Source organism: Stegostoma tigrinum, chromosome 2 (assembly GCF_030684315.1).
Source record: "Stegostoma tigrinum isolate sSteTig4 chromosome 2, sSteTig4.hap1, whole genome shotgun sequence".
NCBI lineage: Eukaryota > Metazoa > Chordata > Chondrichthyes > Orectolobiformes > Stegostomatidae > Stegostoma > Stegostoma tigrinum.
Window position 1 is genome coordinate 76,705,684 of NC_081355.1, and position 20,057 is coordinate 76,725,740.

The 20,057-nt window shown below is 40.8% G+C and overlaps 1 protein-coding gene across 1 annotated transcript in view; it reads left to right on the forward strand.

Annotated features, from left to right (window-relative positions):
• Positions 1–17,166, forward strand: part of LOC125466012 (serine/threonine-protein kinase 31-like) — a 90,094-nt gene extending 72,928 nt beyond the window's left edge. Inside the window, exons 22-24 of the mRNA XM_059654783.1 lie at positions 8,850–8,975; positions 10,743–10,811; positions 16,206–17,166. Of these exons, the coding sequence (XP_059510766.1) occupies positions 8,850–8,975; positions 10,743–10,811; positions 16,206–16,424 (414 nt within the window). The 3' untranslated portion in view covers positions 16,425–17,166. The remainder of the gene's footprint in view (positions 1–8,849; positions 8,976–10,742; positions 10,812–16,205) is intronic.
• The last annotated feature ends 2,891 nt before the right edge of the window (positions 17,167–20,057 follow it).

A 20,057-nucleotide genomic window follows, 5' to 3' on the forward strand; every position in this document is an offset into this window, starting at 1 on the left:
AGTTTATATTGAGCTGCATTACAGCAGTTTAGGAGAAACAAATTAAAAGGCCTCTCCATTTCTCCCCACTGAATCTTTTTCTCTCTTCCTCCAAATTGTTCTCTTTATTGAAAGTGTCCACTCATCAATAAATTCCCTTTGTATGGTCTTTTTAAAGGGCTGTGCTGTTATTTCTTTGGTAAATGCATTACTTTTTGGATGACTGATATCCAACCTGCAACTTAGCAATTTTTATTCCATGTCCCTCTCACTTTATCACACTTTAAATCACTTCTGTTAACACCACCTCATTTTCTGGGTTATTTAATGTTTTACATGATTTATCACTACAATATTTGAGTCAAAGAGCAACATATATATATGGTTTATATAGTTATAGATCATCTATTGGCAAAAAAAACTAATAGAAAAAAATCAAATTACTTTTCTCTGAAAAAAATGTTTACTGCCATCTCTTCCAGAAAATCCTTGAGAAATTACATTGCAATTACACCATCAAGCTGTTGTTTGGTTCTTTCAGACCATAATTAACAGTTTTGCTGTAAGCCCGATTCCTTCTCAGGAATAGTCTTGTACTGCTGTTTTTCTGAGCACATTTTATGATTTTCATCTGTACCTTTTGCCTGTAGTTTGAAAGGTACTACCTCCTGAGATTGTAACATTTGGGAACCTCAGTATGAGGCTGGAAGGACTACCCCCTCCCCTCCCTTAGACTGTAGCATTATTTATGGATTGGCTTTTTGCCAATGTTAAGATAACTTACTTGGGAGTTGAACAGGGAAATAACTAATTACTTACTTTTTAAACTCTCAAGTTAAAAACTAAATGAAAAAATGAATTGAGGCGTTTGTTTGATTTTTGTTTTCACTGATAGTTTAAAAAGCAATTGTTTACACAAAATAGAATTTACCTTCCGTTTCTGTGTCTAGATATTGTTTAATTGCCTGACCTTGAGGACTTGGATCTATTGTGCCAATAGAATAACACATTGTGCATTGCAAAGTTTAAGATGTGAAATTGGGCTCTTTGGGTGGGAGGGAGTGGTGGGTGGGGAGAGAAAAGTGTTTCTCCTATCTGAACCTCAGTGAGGCATGACATGAGAGTTATCTGCAGCACAATAGACCTGCTTAGATTTCGTCATATTAAGCGACACAGATGACAAACAAAGCATGTGTTTCTGTATGTTGCCATGACTAGCTTCTCTCCATAACGTTACCAGGCTGTCACCAGATCTTATAAGATGAGGGGTTCAGCCTGCATCGAGCACGGCTGACCAGGAGACACTTTCACTCTTGCTGCCTACTGTAGATGTATTGGAAAGATTTACAGGTTGATGATCAAAGCTGTTTGGCAGAGTTTTGTTCTGTGGCACTCAAGTACCGGACTTGAACCTGAACCCTCTGCTTCAGAGGTAGAGATGCTGCAAAGCCTCACTCGTCACAAAGGATATTTTTAAAGAATTATGCAACCTGTAGCAGCCACAACTGCAGCATCAGTTCAGGGAGTAGACTGCATTTCCAATGTCTGTGCAAATGTGTCCATAATCCTACCAGCTGCAGATATTTGCAACATTTTGCAATTTGCTCACTATTGTATAAGGGAGGTTACTGAGGCTCTCCATTCATTAATGATTAACCTCCCTGGTGGACTTGGGTTAGCAAAAAGAATGATTGATTGGTTTTCTGTTTATTAATAATAATAAAACTGACTATTTAAGTCTAGCCACAAGTAAACAAAACTATGAACTGTCAATAAATAACTCCACTAGTTGAAACTGTTAAACCCACCCCTCTATGTGCATACAGATGGACAGACGAACAAACAGAAAGCATTGGTCCTACGGCTGGTGAAAACGCTGAATTGGACAAGCACAGTTGAACAGTCTCAGTTTACAAGAGTTGATGAGATGTTTCTTTTGCCTCCCAGAACTCCCCCTCTTTGATCTCTTTCTCCAGGTTCTTTCACTCCTTCACAGGATGCACAGGGAAATTGGTGCACTAGTTATGAAATCTTTTAGGTTACCAATTTTTAAAGGTGACAGCTTATAGCGACTGCTGGGAGAAATATAAATGGCTGAGCTGTTCACCTGCCTGGGAGTCGTCGTCAAACTGATGGCGTTCACCATCCACAATTGGTTACAACTGCACAAACCAATCAGCTCTGGATATGCATGCATTCTCACCCAGACATACGTTCGTGTGCTGTGGTTTCTTATCTCTCCTCCCCATTGTTTACAAAGCAAAAGCATAACCACAACTCACTAAAAACTCAAAAGTACAGCAATTCCTTCTGCAATTCTCAGTATTAAAACAGTCCTTTTTCTATTTTAGTCCACAGTCAAAAAGAAAATATAAAATAATTCAGTCTTTACTGGAGACAGTTGTGTGCATCACAACCCTGTTGTTACAAAGGCGTGGCTCTTTCCACCAGCTTCTAGTTGGTCAGCTAAGGGGCAGGAATATGAGAAAGAAGAAGAATGGAAGCAGACTAGATACCTGCTTTCTGCCCAAGCTGAAGATGTAATGTCTGTGACAGGAATGACCACAGCTCCAGTTCTGCTCACTTCCAATTAAAAACAGGTTTAACTCCTTAAACATTTTAACACTGCTTTGAAAATGATAGTCCCAAAATCCTTGGAGATTTCAGCAAACCCAGTCTGCAGCATGTTAGTGTCAACCTTTGGGGGTCACTACAAGGCAAAAGAAATGTTTTTATTTGATGGTTAAGCTATTCTGATATTGGTTGTTTAGCATTGTATAATGCAAATTATCTCCACAAAAGAGCTGCCTTCTCTCTTGAGCAATGGGCAGTGGCAGTCCCTGTCTTGAGTTGCCATCTGACCTTCTTGGCACCTGGTAGGCAGCTCCTGAATTCTAATGATGCTTGTCCCCAATACTTGGCCATTGAGCATAACTTTTGCTCAGTTAGAATGTTTACTTTTGAAAATAGCATCACCAATGCAGTGATGTTCAGGCACAGAGTCAAAATGTGGAATTCATTCATAGAATCCCTACAGTGTGGAAGTAGGCCATGCAATCAATTGAGTCCACATAGCCCTCTGAAGAGCATCTCTTTCAGACACATCCCCACTTACCCGCTCCCTGTAATCCTGCATTTCCCATGGCTAACACACCCAGCTTGCACATCCCTGGGCTCTATGGGCAATTTTGCACGGGCAGTCCACCTAAACTGCGCATCTTTGGACTGTTGGAAAGCACCCGGAGGAAACTCACACAGACACGGAGAATGTGCAAATCCCACACACAGTTGCCCGAAGATGGAATACAGCCCTAGTGCTGTAAGGCAAGGCAGCAGTAGTAACCATTGAGCCGCAGTCCTAGATTCCTGATTCAGATTTGAAGTTCTATTCTCCAATATATCTTTTTTACTGTCCAATTGCTTTATGAAGTCTCCAGGGTCTGAAAACCATGCAGCCATTCTTTGCTCTTTTTTTCCCCCCCCATCATTCTTCACTATTTCTTACAGCAGATTCACTTCCAGCATGAATGGTAATACTTGATCAGCCGTAATGCACCTCCCTTTGAGATGTAGGCTCGCTTTGAGCAGAGCCACCACATATTGATTGTGGGTCTTCTGCTATTGCATCAACTAAACAATAGCATGGTTGGCACTAGCTGCATGCAGAAGTCGTTAAAGTGTAACAAGACAGTGTTAATAACACTGACTGCATTGCTAGCAAAAGGCATGGAGGCATGGTGATCCACAGACCCATTTTTGTGTGATATCTCATTTAACCCTTTTCCAGATCCGTTATCATAAAGCAGCATTGCACAGGCATATTTGATTAATGTCAGATTCATGTGAATGTGTAAAAGCCTCAGCACAATGGTGCGCTTATAACACTAAGTCAGAAAGTTTGTGGGCTGAAAAGCCATAACTTGAGCAAGTAATTGGGGCTGAAATGCCACTGCCGTGTTAATCGAATTGCAGTTAAATCCAGATTTTAAACTAAGGCCACATCTTTGCCACAGAACTTTTTAAACACCTATTTGTGGGAAAGTGTTAAAAGACAATAGGGAGTAAGGAGTAATATATATCCTTTAAACAGCAGCATTTAAAAAAAAGTTAACTGGTCTCTTAGCTCATTGCAGTTTGTGGGACCTTGACCTGTGTGTTTGCTGATTGTGTACCTGTGACTAGCCTTCCAAAGTACTTGGCTGCAACTGCTCTAGGCAACCTTGAGAATGTGCAAGATGCTATATAATTGCTTTCCTTTGTCTATGCAATGCTATATTTTAAAATAATTACAAATTAATGTCAGTTGAACCTTATCACACTCTACTTTTCATTTTACCATTTACTATCGTAAAACACTTTTCTCCTTGCATTTGTACAGCTTGGCCAGTGGATTGGACTACATTATCTTTTCCATAAACTTTTCTATACTGTGTGTGTTCACATTGTGGTCTCCTGTGTGGTGGGGAGATTAAACACAGTCTGTGTGGCCACTTTGAATATTTGCTCAGTCTGTAAGCATGGTTCCAGGCTTCCCCACCTTGCTGTCATCCTAACATTTCTGACCTGGGCTCACTGCAGTGATCCAGTGAAGATCAGCCCAAGGAACAGCACCTCGTGCAATTAGACACTTTACAGCCTTTAAGGTTTAACCTTTGAGTTCAACAATTTCAGATCGTGAACTCTGCCCTACCACATTTTTGATATTTTTTGTGTTAGTGTTAATGTAGTTTCCTTTTTTCTTTCATTTAGCTGTCCATTATTCTGGCATTCACACACACGATTGGGGCAAATGCTTAATCTCCTCTTCTCTACAACCATTGCCACCAGGAAAAATGGATTTTGGCATTTATTGCTAGCGGGGTTTGGAGTTTTAAAAAGTCTTCTTACAGCTGTACAGGGTGTTAGTGAGGCTGCAGTTGGAATGCTGTGTGCATTTTGATCTTCATATTAATGAAAGGATGTATTTGCAGCTCAAAGGATTCACTAGGCTGATTCTGGGGGTGAAGGGGTTGACTTATCAAGAAGGGCTAACCATATTACACCTTTATTACAGATTAGAAAAATGAGGAGTGACGATATTGAACTTAAGATTCGAGGGGACTTGACAGGGTAGATGATGAGAAGATCTATCTACTAGTCGGGGTGGGGGGGGGGGGCGCGGTGGAATGTAGTTAGAGAATAAGTGAGCACTTGTTTAAAACTGTGATATGAAGGACTTTCTTTGTAAAGAAATGATGGTCTGGAAATCTCTACCCCCAGAGAGTTGTGAAGGTTAGTTCACCGAACATATTTAAAGAGGATGTAGACTTTTGAAATATAGAGGAGTTGGCACTAAAAAGGAGTTGAGGCCTGGGACAGATCTTATAAATCATGGAGCAGGCTTGAGATGATAAATTTCCTACTCCTCTTTCTTCGGTTCTTTTGTTCCTTGTCATCTTTGTCATTTTACCTCTCTCACCCTCTAACCTATTCCAGACCTTTCCTTTTGCTCAGTAATTCCCACTGTCTTCCCTGCCCCTTCATGAAAATATAACCTTCATGATAATATGTGTTACCGTCACTGAACCCCCACTATCAATACCCAAGGTTACCAGTAACTAGAAACTCACCTGTACTCACCATGTGAACACAGTGGCTACAAGAGCAGGCCAGAAGCTGGGAATACTGTGGCAAATGAGTCATCTGGCCACCCACAAGTCAGGAGTGTGATTGAATACTCCCCACTTGCCTGGAAGGGTACAGTCCAACAATACTTGAGAACAATACTTGGGAAGACACCATCCAGGACAAAGCAGCCCACTTGATTTGCACCACATCCACAAACGTACACTCACTCCACCATCGACACTCAGTAGCAGCAGTGTGTACTGTCTGTAATATACATTGCAGAAATTAATCAAATATTCTTGGACAGCACCCAAAACCACAATTACTTCCATTTAGAAGAACAAGGGTAGCAGATACGTGGGTACACCACCATTGCCAGTTCCCCTCTAACCCACTCACCAAACTGACTTAAAAATATATTTCATTTCTCTCGCTAGCGTTGGATCAGAATCCTGGAATTCCCTCCCTGTGGGAGTTGTGAGTTGACTAACAGACTCCAGCGGTTCAAGATGGCAGCTCATTACCACCTTCTCAAAGGCATCTGAGGATGGGCCATGAATAGTCAATACAGCTGGAGGAACACAGCACGTCAGGCAGTATCAGAGATGCAGGAAAGTCAATATTTCATGCCTAGACCCTTCGTTGGGGCTTGCTATCCCTGGGCAATAAATACATTCCAGTCCCAAAAGATAAAAAAGATGTATTTCTACAAGCTTTGGTTTTGAATAAGTATCTTGTTCATCTCTGTTTCACTATCCACAGATGAAAATAGGACTATCACTTGTTTATTTTGTGTTTTAGCCCTCATTCCTGATCCTTGTTGGTCATCTGATATTCAATTCCAGTTCGACAATCTTGATTACTAACTGTATTTTCAAATTTGAAAGTTAAATACAGAGGTAAAAACTTGAATAGGCATCAAAGGTTGATTACCAGGTTTTCACAAAATAATAATCAAAATTGTAAAGTTGACTCCTCAAGGCTCCCAGTAAAACCTGCTGAGCTGGTAAGTTTATTCACAAGCGTTTTGTCACCATAGAGGGTAACATGATCAATGCGCCTCCAGTGTAGCTTCGGTGTTCTGTCCTGCTTGCTGTGTGTGTGTGCCTTGGTTTGTTGGGGTGGGTGGCATCTCTTAAGGATTTGTTTTTTAGTGGGTGGTGTATGGGGTCCAGTTTGACATGTTTGTTAATGGTATTCCAGTTTGAGTAAAAGGCCTCCAGGAATTCCCGTGTGTGTCATTGCTTAGCTTGTCCTCTGAAGGCTCCGTTATCCCAGTCGCATTGGTGTCCCTCCAATTGTGGATCCGACCACCACAACAGACAGAACCTAATTTTTTTTTACAAGATACCATGCAAGGACTGCTAAAAACATTACATAGGGCAAATTGGAAGGAAACTAGCCATCAGGATTCATGAACGCCAACTAGCTACCAGGAGGCATGACCAACTATTGCTCATTTTCAATACACTTGGACAAAGAGGGGCACCAATTCGACTGGGACAACATAGCCATCCTAGGACAAGCCAAGCAAACACACGCACGGGAATTCCTGGAGGCCTGGTACTCAAAACGGAATTTCATTAACAAACATGTAGAGCTGGACCCTATATACCAACCCACTAACACAAAAGTCTGGAGGTGATGCCACCCACCCCAACAAACCAAGACACACACAGCAAGCAGGACAGAACACCGACACTTCACCAGAGGCACATGTTACCCAGTACTGTAACAAAACATTTGTGAACAAACTTACCAGCTCGGCAAACAAGTCATCAATTCAAGCTACGATTCTTCTCAAAACACTTGCTCCAGTGTAAATCCATGTGCAGTTTAATTTTTGTAAAAATTAGTTTGTAGCAACTAAATAAATCAGTGACTATCATTTGCCTTTACTTAACTGATAGGAATTATCACATTTATCACAAACTATTTAATTCTCATTAGCATGAATGATATTATGTATAACACATCTTTGTATATGTAGTAATCTTTAATTCCTGATGAAAATGTTTTTAATAATAGATTTTCCTGTCTACATTATAGAATAGAAATTGTGCAAACTTGTTTTTCCACTTATGCTGGCTTGGTAGATTTATAGAATTACCATGTGTCCGGTTAACTTGGGTTGTTTTCATCATAATTTCGAAGTTAGAAAATTAGTATATAATTACATGAACAAGAAGAGAATGCGTTATATTAGAATATAGATTACATTGTCTTGGCAGGACCTGTTCTGATTATCCCTCTACTTCAGCCAAGATTTACCTTGGGTCAGTGCTTGGTCTTGATTCCCTATACTTAATACGACTGGAGACTGATGATTGTATGTCATGCACATAGCAAACACTTCCTTCTATCACACTTGGCTCCAATGTTTATACTAGTAAAGGATATAGGAATGAATATATAGCTAGCTCATTCAAAGGACAAGAATGTGTACTGTCAGCCAGATTGTATCTGCAATGATCAATAATACTGAAAACTGGCAAGTATGTGTGATCGGAATGGATGGCCCCTGTCCAGTAAAATTCCAGCATGATTGCCTGCATTAACGCAGCACTTTAGTTTTTGTATGTGGACAAAGTATGTGTTGACAATCAGGATTTTATCTGTTGTATTTTTATAGCATTGTGAATTTAATGACTTTGATGATAAATAGGTGGACTATCTTTCAATTTCGGAACACTGTTTATTAGCGGTCTTTGACCCAAAATTCTGGAACTTGCGCTTTAGCAGCTGTGTGGGTGAACCTGCACTCCATAGATTGCAACAGTTAAAGATAACAGATCACCAACATCTACTCAAAGGCAATTAAGTATCAAGAGCAAGTGTGCACCTTGCTAGTGATGTTCACATCCCATGAATACATTAAAAGATGTCCCATCTGGCGAAATATATTTTCTTGAAATTGAGAAATGGCCAACTTTTTTAGTTCTCTAGTGGCAAAATGTTCAGTCTTGATCAATTTGACCTCTTTTGCCACTGCACATAGGTTTGTATACATTTCAACAGTAAGGAATACCATGTCAATATAGATTTGAAAACATCAAACATCAAACCTCAAATCTCAGCAACAAAATAAATCGCCGAAGAACTAAAATAAAACTTGCATTTTTCCAACACTTCCATGATCTCTCGATGTCTCAAGTGTTTTATAGCTAATAGTGTAGTTTTGATGTGTAGGCCGTTTTAGGAATGTAGTGTAAGTGAAATGTAATGCTTTCTAAAAATATAATCAGGTTTTTTTTTTGGCTTAGGATCAACGTAATATTGCTACCTGGATGGTGGCAGATAAACTAGAACTTGTAGCCCCGGAAGTAAGAAATGGCCAAGCCGCTGTGCCTGCATCTGATGTTTTTGCTTACGGCTGTTTGCTTTTGTGGGTATGTTTCATTTGTATTAAATACAATTAACTTGAACAACCATGATTTTATGTTTAATGGTGAGTAAAGTAATGAACAAAGGACTGCCTATGGATGTTAGTTGTATGGACTTCAGATGAAATTTGATAAAGACTGTCCACTGGAGACTGTTAATCTAAAATTGACACTCAGAGCTAGGGGCAAATAGTTGACCAAGTTTGGCAGATGGCTGAATAGTAGGAGATAGAGTAAGGAGAATCAGCACTGTCCCTTAATTGGTAGGGTATGACTAGTAGTACTCGAGGATTTGTTTTGAAATATAAAAACATGAGATTTAAGAGCTGGAATAGACCATTTGGTTCCACAAGTCTGTACCCTGTGCACGCATGCTTCAAAATCTCATTTGTGCAGCTCAGTGTAAGTGTAACAGTCAACTTATGATATTTCAAAAAAATAGAAGATCTAGCTACCTCCTCTCAAGTACTTTCATGTGACCTAATCTCCATAACTGTCTAGGTAAATAATTCTAGACATTCGCTACCCCTTGAGAAAAGGAATACCTTTACCAATTTTATATTAACGTCCCTTTATTCTGTAATCGTGCCCCCTAGTTGAAGATTCCCCCACGAAAACATCATCTCAACATCTGCTCTGTCAAGCGCCCTCAAATTTTTTTTATGTTTCCCGTTTCTTAGGGGCCCTATTATCCACTGCAATACAAGGTTGGTGGGAGGTAGTGAGCTACATTTCCACGTTTCTTGATGACACAAAAATAGGTGACATTATAAGCAATATTGGTGGAAGCATAAAATTTCAGAAGTACTCGTAGTAGCTGAAGAAAACCAGAAGTACTTAGGGCAGTTTAGGTGTCCAGTCCATAGAGCATTAAAATGTCACAGACAAATACAAAAAAAAACAAATGCTGGCTGTTATATCAAGGGGTAGAAGTAATGGTGAACCATTCCAAGGCCATACCTGAAATATTGTTTCATGTTGTAGACACTGTATTTAGGGCCTTAGAAGGATAGCACTCTATTTATCAGAATGCTACCTAGATTTCCAGAGTTAAATTATGGACAGGGCTTGTGCAAACTAGAATTGTTTTGCCTAGAATTTAGTAGATTAAAAATTGATTTGAGTGAAGTAGGCGGCAAGTTGGTTCAGTGATTAGCACTGCTGCATCACAGCACCAGGGACCTGGGTTCAGTTCTAGCCTTGAGTGACTGTCTATGGTGGAATTTGCACATTCTCCCCGTGCCTGCATGGTTTTCCTCCCACAGTCCAAAGATATGTAGGTTAGGTGGATTGGCCATGCTAAATTGTCCATCATGTCTAGGGTGGGAGATATAGGGATGGTGTAGGGGGTGGATTTGCCTGAGATGCTACCCAGAGGGTTGGTGTGGACTCAGTGGGCTGAATGGCCTACTTCCACACTGTAGAGTTCTATGTTAAGAACTAATAGGGCAATTAGAAAGCAATTATAGGGAGAAAGCCTGAAGATTGGATCTAGATTTTTCAGGAATGAAATAGGTTCAAGTTTGACACCGTTCCATGAATTTATTGTTACTTTTGCATCAGAGATTGACGGATTGCTGTTAACCAAAGCTGTAACGAGGTACTGGGCAAAAGTGGTTACATGGCATTAAGTCACAGATTAGCCATGATCTCCCTAAATAACAAAACTCGCTTGAACTAATTGGTTTGGTGTCCTCTGCTGCTAGGTTCCTCGTTAATAAGATGTCCAAATGCTAATATTTGAAACTATAATAATGTTTTATATTTTTGCAGCTGAATTTTCCCAAGAATAACTTACAAACGAACTCCAATGGAACTCCAGATGTTAGTGAGCTAAGTATTGTAAGCAAATTAATTGCTTATCAGGTTTGCTTTCAGTTTGTAAGTTCTTTATATTTGTAGCTTTTCGAAAGATGACTCATGTATTGCCAATTTATTTTCTCCATTATAAGCGTTTCAGTTCTGGGAAGCTGTATTTTTAATTTGAGGTCAGATTGTAGAATTTTTGCAGTCAGTACTCTGTCCAGTGCAGTATGATTACAAGTACAGCCAGTTAGTAAATATTGATAAATGGGATAAACATTTATTTCTATTGCAATTTTTAATCTATTAACAAAATGGTATGGACCAGTGATTTTAAATGAGCATGCCCTGAAGAGCAATTTACTTGGCTGAAATTTGAAAACAACGCAATTACTAAATCTACGAGCAAATTACTGTAAGATGCAGTACGACGGCTCAGTGGTTAGCACTGCTGCCTCATAGAGCCAGGAACTCGGGCAACTGTCTTTGTGGCGTTTGCACGTTCTTCCCATGTCTGCGTGGGTTTCCTCCGGGTGATCCTGTTTCCTCCCACAGCCCAAAGATGTGCAGGTTAGGTGGATTTGCCATAATAAATTGCCTGTAGTGTTCAGGGATGTGTAAATTAGGTGGGTTATAGGGGATGGGTCTGGGTGGGATGTCTGAGGGTTGGTGTGGACTTGTTGGGCCGAAAGGCCTGTTTCCACACTGTAGGGATTCAGTGATCATGCTGGAATCTGTACTGAAAATAAAAAATGCTGGGGATCACACCAGGTCAGGCAGCATCAATGAAGAAAGAGGGAGCTAACATTTTGAGTCGAGATGACTCCTCACTAGAGTTGAAGTGAAGTGTGGAGAGAGCAGCATTCATTCAATATCAGGAGGTGGTGTGGGGTTTTGGAGTGCTGGGGAGAAAGCATGTTGATAGTTCAGATTAAGTGATCAGAATGTGCGAATGACAGCGACATGATGTGTCTAACTACCAGAACTGGAAAGAACAGAACCACCTGGATCTTCCCTAGCTAGTCATTTTAACATAGCGTCCTGCTCGCATGCCCACTTGCCTGTCCTTGGCATGCTGCAAATCACCAAAGGATCACAGCAAAAACTGGAGGAGCACTATCTTGTCTTAAAACCAGGCAGTTTACAACCTTCTGGGCTCAATATTGAGATCAGCGCCTTCAAATTGTGAGCCCATTCCTTTCCCTTTTTGCTTTGCTTGTTACATTCTCCATCGCCATGTTTTTTCTCCCCTCTCCCAACTCCACTGGGACTGTCTTCTTTCCATTGTGGCAGTTGGACACGTTGTTCTGCCATTCTCACATTCCGATTAAATAACCTGAACTATCAACACGGTTTCTCCCCCAGCGCCACAACCCACCCACCTCCCCACTACTGCGAAAATGCTGTCACTTCCACATTTCAGCTCTGATGAGAAACAAAGTGTGGAGCTGGATGAACACAGCAGGCTAAGCAGCATCTTATGAGTACAAAAGCTGACGTTTTGAGCCTAAACCCCCTTTTCTGATGAAGGGTCCAGGCCCAAAATGTCAGCTTTTGTGCTCCTAAGATGTTGCTTGGCCTGCTGTGTTCATCCAGCTCCACACTTTGCTATCTCGGATTCTCCAGCTTCTGCAGTTCTCGTTAGCTCTGATGAAGAGTCGTCTTGACTCAATGTTAACTTACTCAAACTCCATGGATGCTGCCTGACTCAGATCTGGAGCATTTTTTGTTTCCAACAATTAGTAAATTGTTGGAGAAAGTATAGAATCTTGTTATATGCACCCACTATCTCTACACAGATTGATTCTAAATCTTGCTGTTTTGACCTAAAATAACTTGTCACTAATGACATCCTTAATGGACAGAGCTAATACACCACCTTTTCCTAGCTCCCTATTGTCAAAATGTCAGGTGCTCTTAAATAATCTGATCCCATGCCTTGATCACTTTGTAACCATGTCATGTGCATGTTCATCTGAATATTGCAGTGTGGTGTTTCCCAAAGAATCTGAAATTCATATTTTTCTAAAAGTCCATTGAATCTTTCGGTTTCCACAAATACCACATGTTTCATGTAAATTCTAGAAAGCAGCATTCATTCGTAGAGGATTTTATTAGCTTGTCAGTCAGTATGCAAAGTGATTATGTATGTTAGAGTTAAGGATCTTAATGATCATGGGTTTGAAAGGTGCTGTGGAAGGATCCTTGGTTGTAACTACATTTCATCTTGTAAAACTTTCAGCATTTTTGCTGAAGGGAGTGAATGTGAAATGTAAAGGGTAAGGTGACAGTCAAAAGGGTTACTTTGTTATGGATAGCACCAAATTTCTTGAGTGATGTTCAAAGTGCACTCATCTGGGCAAATGAAGAATATTCCATCACGCTCCTGACATGTTTTGTAGATGGACAGGCTTTGAGGATTCAGTGGGTGAGTTACAGAATTCTTAGCCTCTAATCTGGCCTTGTGATTGCAGTGTATATATATGTCTTGTTCAATTTTTGGTCAGTGGTAACGCTTAGAATATTGTTAGTGGATATTCGATGATGGTAATGCCATTGAATATCAAGGAACCGTGGTTAGATTCTCTCTCGTTTTGAAGATTTTCATTGTCATTGCCCAGCACTTAGGTGGTGCAAATATTATTTGTCACTTTATGGGCTCATGCCTGGATGTCATCCAAGTCTTGCTGCAATTGGACACGGATTGTTGCAGTATCAAAGGAGAGAGAAATGATGTTAAATGTTATATGATCATCAATGAATGTGCTTATTTCTGACCTTATGAAAGATGGGATGTCTTTATTGAAGCGTGTGACGACTGTTGGGCCTTTGACATTGCCCTGAGGAATTCCTATAGAGATGTCCTGGAGCTGAGTTGACTGATCCCCAACAACCACAACCATCTTCCTTTGTGTTAGCTGTGACTCCAAAAGGTGGAGAATTTTTCCCTAATTCTCATTGACTGTAGTTTTTGTTTGAGCTTGTTGATTCACGCGGTCAATGGCAGTCAGTCTCACCCCACCTCAGTTGTAGGCATGCTGTTCTGGTAACTGTAATGGTGATTAATGGTAATTGGTAGAGAATGGGATATGCCTGGCTGAGAGATTATTGTGGCTGAATACAGTTCTGCTGCTGCTGATCGTCCACAGTTTTCATGGTTGCTCAGTTTTGAGTTGCTACGTGGCATAGAGTCGTAGAGATGTACAGCACAGAAACAGACCCTTCAGTCCAATTTGTCCATGCTGACAAGATATCCTAAATAAATCTAGAACCTTTGCCAGCATTTGGCCCATATCCATCCAAACCCTCCATTATTCATGTAGCCATCCAGATGCCTTTTAAATGGTGTTGTAATTGTACCAGCATCCACCATTTCTTCTGGCAGATCATTCCCTACACGCACCAGCCTCTGCAAGAAAAGGTTGTCTCTTGTAATCTTTCCCTTCTCACCATAAATCCATGCCCTCTAATTTTGGACACACCCACCCTGGGGAAAAGACCTTTTATCTTTTTAACCCTATCCATGTCCCTCATGATTTTATAAACCTCGACAAGGTCACCCCTCAGGCTCTGGTGCTCAAGGCAAAATAGCCCCAGGCTATTCATCCTCTCCCTATAGCACAAACTCTCCAACCCAGGCAGCATCTTTGTAAATTTTTTTCTGAACCTTTTCAAGTTTCACAACCTCGTTCCTACAGGCCGGAGCCAGAATTGCATGCAATATTTCATAAGTGGCCTAACCAACATTCTGCACAACCACGACATGACCTCCCAACTCCTGTACACGACGTACTGACCAATGAAGGCAAGCATAACAAACACTGCTGTCACTATCCTATCTTCCTGTGACTCCACTTTCAAAGAACTATGAACCTGCACACTCAAGGTCTCTTTGTTCAACAGAACTCATCAGGACCTTACCATGAAGTGTATAAGTCCTGCCCTGATTTGTCTTTCCAAAATGCAGCTCCTCTTATTTATCCAAATTAAGCTCCATCTCTCACTCCTTGGCCCGTCGGATCAAGATCTCGTTGTACTCTGAGGTAACGCCCTTCACTGTCCCATACACCATCAATTTTAGTGTCACCTGCAAACTGATTAACCATACCTCCTACGTTCATATCCTAATCATTTGTATAAATGACAAAAAGCAGTGGACCCAGCACCGATCTGTGTGGCACATTGCTGGACACAGAACTCAAGTCTGAGAAGCAACAGTTTGAAGATCTATTTGAAGTGTGTGCAATTTAAAACAATGGTAATGCCACACAATGTGATGCGTATTCTAAATGTGAGTACAGGATTTTGTCGTCTCAGTGAATGTACAGTGGTCAGTCTGACCATGTCTGTACAACACTAACCTGGATTAGTAGCTCAGTGATATTACCACTATCCCGGTGTCTCCCACTGAGAGTTGACTGGCTCTTCACTTTTTCTTTCTCTTGTGCCTGTATGTTTTCTACTTCAAGGCAATATCCAGTTCCCTTTTAAAAGTGCTGTTTTAAGGGATTAGGTCTGTCATAGAATTCTGGACACTTTAATTGATTTTAGTTGTCCTCCCACAGATCTGAGTGTTATTTTTATGGGGTTGATTCACACTGCCAATATCTGCTAGTATGATAGTAAGACTTAGTGAAGTAGAAGTATTATCATCTCGCGTATGGGTCTGGGGTGGGTACCTTTTTTCTTTTGCTCACAAATTTCATTCCTGGAGTGTCTGATTTTGGACTAAAGTAACACTAAATGTTGTAAAATACTTGTGGATTTGATTGGTTGCTGTCTTTCACATTGAGGTGAGCAGTTCTGAGCAGTATTATTGGTGCAGGTGGTGTAATGATATGAAATTTATGACAGCATCCTATTTTGGTCAATGTTGAGGAGAAGAAGCCACCTACATTCTACTGTACTGTCCTATTACTGCAGTTACCTTCTGTCTCTCATGAGTTCATTTTCAAAAAAGGGCCCAAGTGCCTGTTTAAGAGTGTGTGTTATTAAAAATCTTTTTAAACTGTAGTCACAGTTAATGACTGTATTCTTTGTTCTCTCCCCCCCCCCCCCCCCCCCCCCCCCCCCCCCGGCAACATGTGCGCTCAGACACATTCATGCAGAGCCAAGACTGCACACAGGCATACCCATGATCATGATCTCCTGCTGAGTTCAGACTTTTGGAATTGCCACAGTAACATTGTACATGATTGGAACCTGATATGCCAGACTCATTTTTCATTAATTCCAGCTTGTTGGTGTCAGATGCCCTATGGGAAAACCCTAAACAAGTTTTGATTAGAAGCATGTTTTTGTTAAACAACTTTTACCATTTCTGATGGGGAACAGTCTAAAATTTCAAAGATGTGTCATAGTGAATTAAAAACATCTGTAATGGAACCATTTCTTATCGTCAGTACCAAAGAATTTTTCTTCTTTCTCTTCAAGGATCCTAAAATGCTGAGCCTAGTTTCAAGGATGATTTGTTACAACCCTGATGACAGATTAAGAGTTGACCAGCTGTTAGAGGAAGATGGTTTTTTGAAAATTAAAACACCTGACAGTATTCAGGAAGAAACTGAAACTTCTGCATCAGATGAAGTCATTGTGAATAATGTTTTTATAAATGAAACCAAGTCCGAATTGTTGGTTGAAGGTTCAGCATGAAACCTTTTCCAGATTTATGTTTTGTAGTTTATTTTCATTTACTGTATCAAATACACTTTTTGTTGTATTAGTGCAATTTCGTGAGGGCAGTGATGGAAAAGGAGAATGCCCCTGGTTGCTTCCAAGCATTCAGAAGATACTTTGTATGAATAGCAATAATGTTTTTTTTCATTACTGTTTTTAAATTTCTCCTGAATTACTATTTTGTTTGAGGAAAATAAAGTTCTTTTTCTGAAAGAAACTGGAAAATGTCCAGTCCAGTCTATGTTCCTCATTGCCATTTTTAAAATTTAAAATACACCGATTATTTTAAAAGCAATCAGGAGAAAATTGGAATACCCGTAATGCGCTCTTTACAATGATTAGGTGAAGATGCCCACAGGTGGCCTGCGAGTAAGCTGCTGAAGTTATTTCTGAGAGGACATTTTGATGTAGAGGTTGACGAGCAGTGTGCATTTGTGCCACTAATTAGAGACTTGTCTGGTGTGTTGGTGTGTACTTAACCAGGAAAAGATGTTTCCTGATCTCGAAATAGTTTTGAGTATCACCACTGGAAAACTTAGAAAAATTGTGCTCCAACTGCCATTATTACAGAAGAAAAATCAATTGATGAAAACGTAGCCTTGAGGACAAAGAAAGGCAAGAGGAACTACGCAACTTTGTTTCAAAAGGAAACATCAGTGCTGAACATAGTTTTCTGTTCAATTATACCTTGTTCTGTGAAGTGTTGCTCTGTTTTAAGTGTGCTTAATAAAGAATAAGAATTCTCTACCTTTTTGTTTTCAGCCCAATTGTATGATCATGATCAGGTACAAATACTGAAGGTAGTAAATGGCTGCTATTGTAGCAGTCTCCCCCAGAGCAAGCATCCATTTGAAGTTACAAAGAACCATTAGAATGTGACACTCCATGTAAGGTGGTTTGTAGCCAAAGGCATTGCCAGGGTTTTGAAGGTGGAGAAAGGTATAATAAAACAATGAGATTCCTGACTATTTATCAACAGCCATTAACAGCAGAGAAGATCCATGGCTTGCGAGTGAAACATTACTTCTAAATCCCAGCATTAGGCCATACAGTATCCCTCCCAAGATGTAAAGATTATTGCAGGAACAAAACTTGTACCTTAATATTCATCTGACCATTATCTTGCATCCTTTGCCACCATAACCCCTAATCCACTCCACTTCCCAACCTTCCTGTGTCTGCCAGTTGAAAACTTTTCTTAAAATCAACTGTACTTTCTAAATTATTTCTGTCTCTAGCTTTCTGTTCTCCTCTAGTTCAGCAATTGTCAATTTGTTTCACCATTCTCACGTGCACCTATTGGTGCCTTTGTCCGCATCAACACCTTTTACTCTTTTTCTTTCATTCTGCTTGATCTCGTTATAATTTCTAAATTTGCTTCATGTCCAAGGGGTGTGGGCATGATGTATCTGCTGCTGCCAATGGTTTGAGCTGACTGCCACCATATTTTTACTGGACATGTCAAACACTGGGCTTCATTCCAACATTGCATAGCAAGGCTGAGTTGCATTTATTTTAATGCAAGGAGTCTTGTGCATGAGTTGAGGATGCTGACTTAATATGGAGATACAATATCATTGCTATCATAGACACAGGGTTGAGGAAGCGAAAGGACTGGCAATATAGAATCTTCAGGCAAGGTAGGGAGGGGTGTAAAAACGAAGGTGGTGTTGCGATATTGATCAGAGTCAATTACTTCAGTAAGGACTGGTGAGATCTTAAGTGGTTCCTCAATTAAAACTATATGGGCAGGACTTAAAATTGATTGCCCTCTTTTTATTTTTGTCAATGTATTATAGACCTCCAGACAGTTGGAGAGATAACAGGGCAGATATTTGGGTAAGTTTCAGAGTAGTATAAAAATAATGGGATTTTAACTTACCCAATATTATATATGGTATGTAAAGGGTGAAAGGCTTAGAGGGAGCTGAATCCTAAAGTGTATCCAGGAGAGTGAAAGACACCTGCTGTTCCATCCTCCGTCCATATTTCGGAAAACCTGACCACAGTGCTGTTTTCCTCCTGCCGGCTTACAAGCAGAAGCTGAAACGGGGGAATCCTTTGCGAAAACAAGCACAATGCTGGTCTGAGGCAGTGGAAGACAGTCTCCAGGTATTTGAGTGTTCAGCAGAAAACCTAGATGAATATGCCATCACATTCATGGACTTCATTAGTGTATGTGTGGAAGGCTTGTACTAAACAAGTCAATCCGAGTGTACCCTAACTGTAAACCTTGGATGAAGCAGGAAATCCACTGCCAGATGTGCACCTTTCCAGTCGGGTGACGGGGACCAATACAGAAAATCCAGACGTGACCTCCGCAAAGCCAATCGGGGAGGTCACGAGGCAGTACTGGGCCAAGTTAGAGGCCCAGAACTGCTAAACAGACTCCTGTTGCCTACAGCAAGGCCTAAACGCCATTACAGGATACAAAACGAAACAGTGCAAGATCGTGAACAATGACACATCCCTCCCCATGCACTGAATGCTTTCTGTGCTCGGTTTGAGCAGAATGCCAGTCACATGGTGATGCCTGCACCGACAGCCCCAGACACAGCCATTCCTCTCTGTCACCGCCTCAGACCTCGGATCGGTTTTCCTGGGAGTCAGCCCAAGGAAAGCGACAGGCCTGGACAGTATCCCTGGCCGAGCACTCAGATCCCATGTTGACCAACTGGTGGAGGTATTCACCAACACCTTCAACCCGTCCCTCCTACCAGCTGAAGTCTCCACCTGCTTGAAGAAGACCACCATCGTCCCTGTACCCAAGAAAACACGTGCAGTGTGCCTTAATGACTACTGCCCAATAGCTCGGACTTCAATAATCATGAAGTGCTTTGAGAGGCTGGCCATGTCCCACATCAACTCCAGTTTCCCAACCTGCCTTGATCCCTTACAGTTTGTCTACTAACATAACAGGTCCACAGAGGATGCCATATCCCTAGCTCTGCATTCATCCCTGGAACATCTGGACAACAAAAACTTCTACGTCAGACTCCAGTTAATTGATTACAGCTCCACTTTTCAACACCATTATCCCGTCCAGACTGATCTCAAAACTACATGATCTTGGTCTCAGCTCTGCCTTTTACAGCTGGACCCTCAGCTTTCTGGCACTATTTCAAAGAAGAACTGGGGACGGGTCCCTAGTGTCCTGAACAATGCTTTATTCCTCGACCAGCTCCACTGAACCAGAGGAACTGGTCATTATCTCATTACTATATATTGAACCTTACCTTGTGCAAGTTGACTGTTGTGTTCTTTACATAATAGCGGAAATCAAACGATAGGCAAGGTAAAAAAGGAAACAATCAAGGCATTGATCATAGAAACTATCAAAACACTGGAGATATGTAGTGTACTTGAGGAATCAAATGCAGATTCTGTCTGGTTGGAATTGAGGAGCAACAGAGGATCTATAACAGGCAGAAGATACAGAAGACTGAATGTATGCATAGGCAGGTTCAGGAATAGCTTCTTTCTGACTGTTATCAGACTGTTGAATGAACTGTAGCTTCAAATAGTGTAACCTGTATGCTTCTAAGTCTTTTTGATCTGTACATCCTTTGCTTGCTGTGATCTACCTGTACTGCTTGTAAAAACAGATTT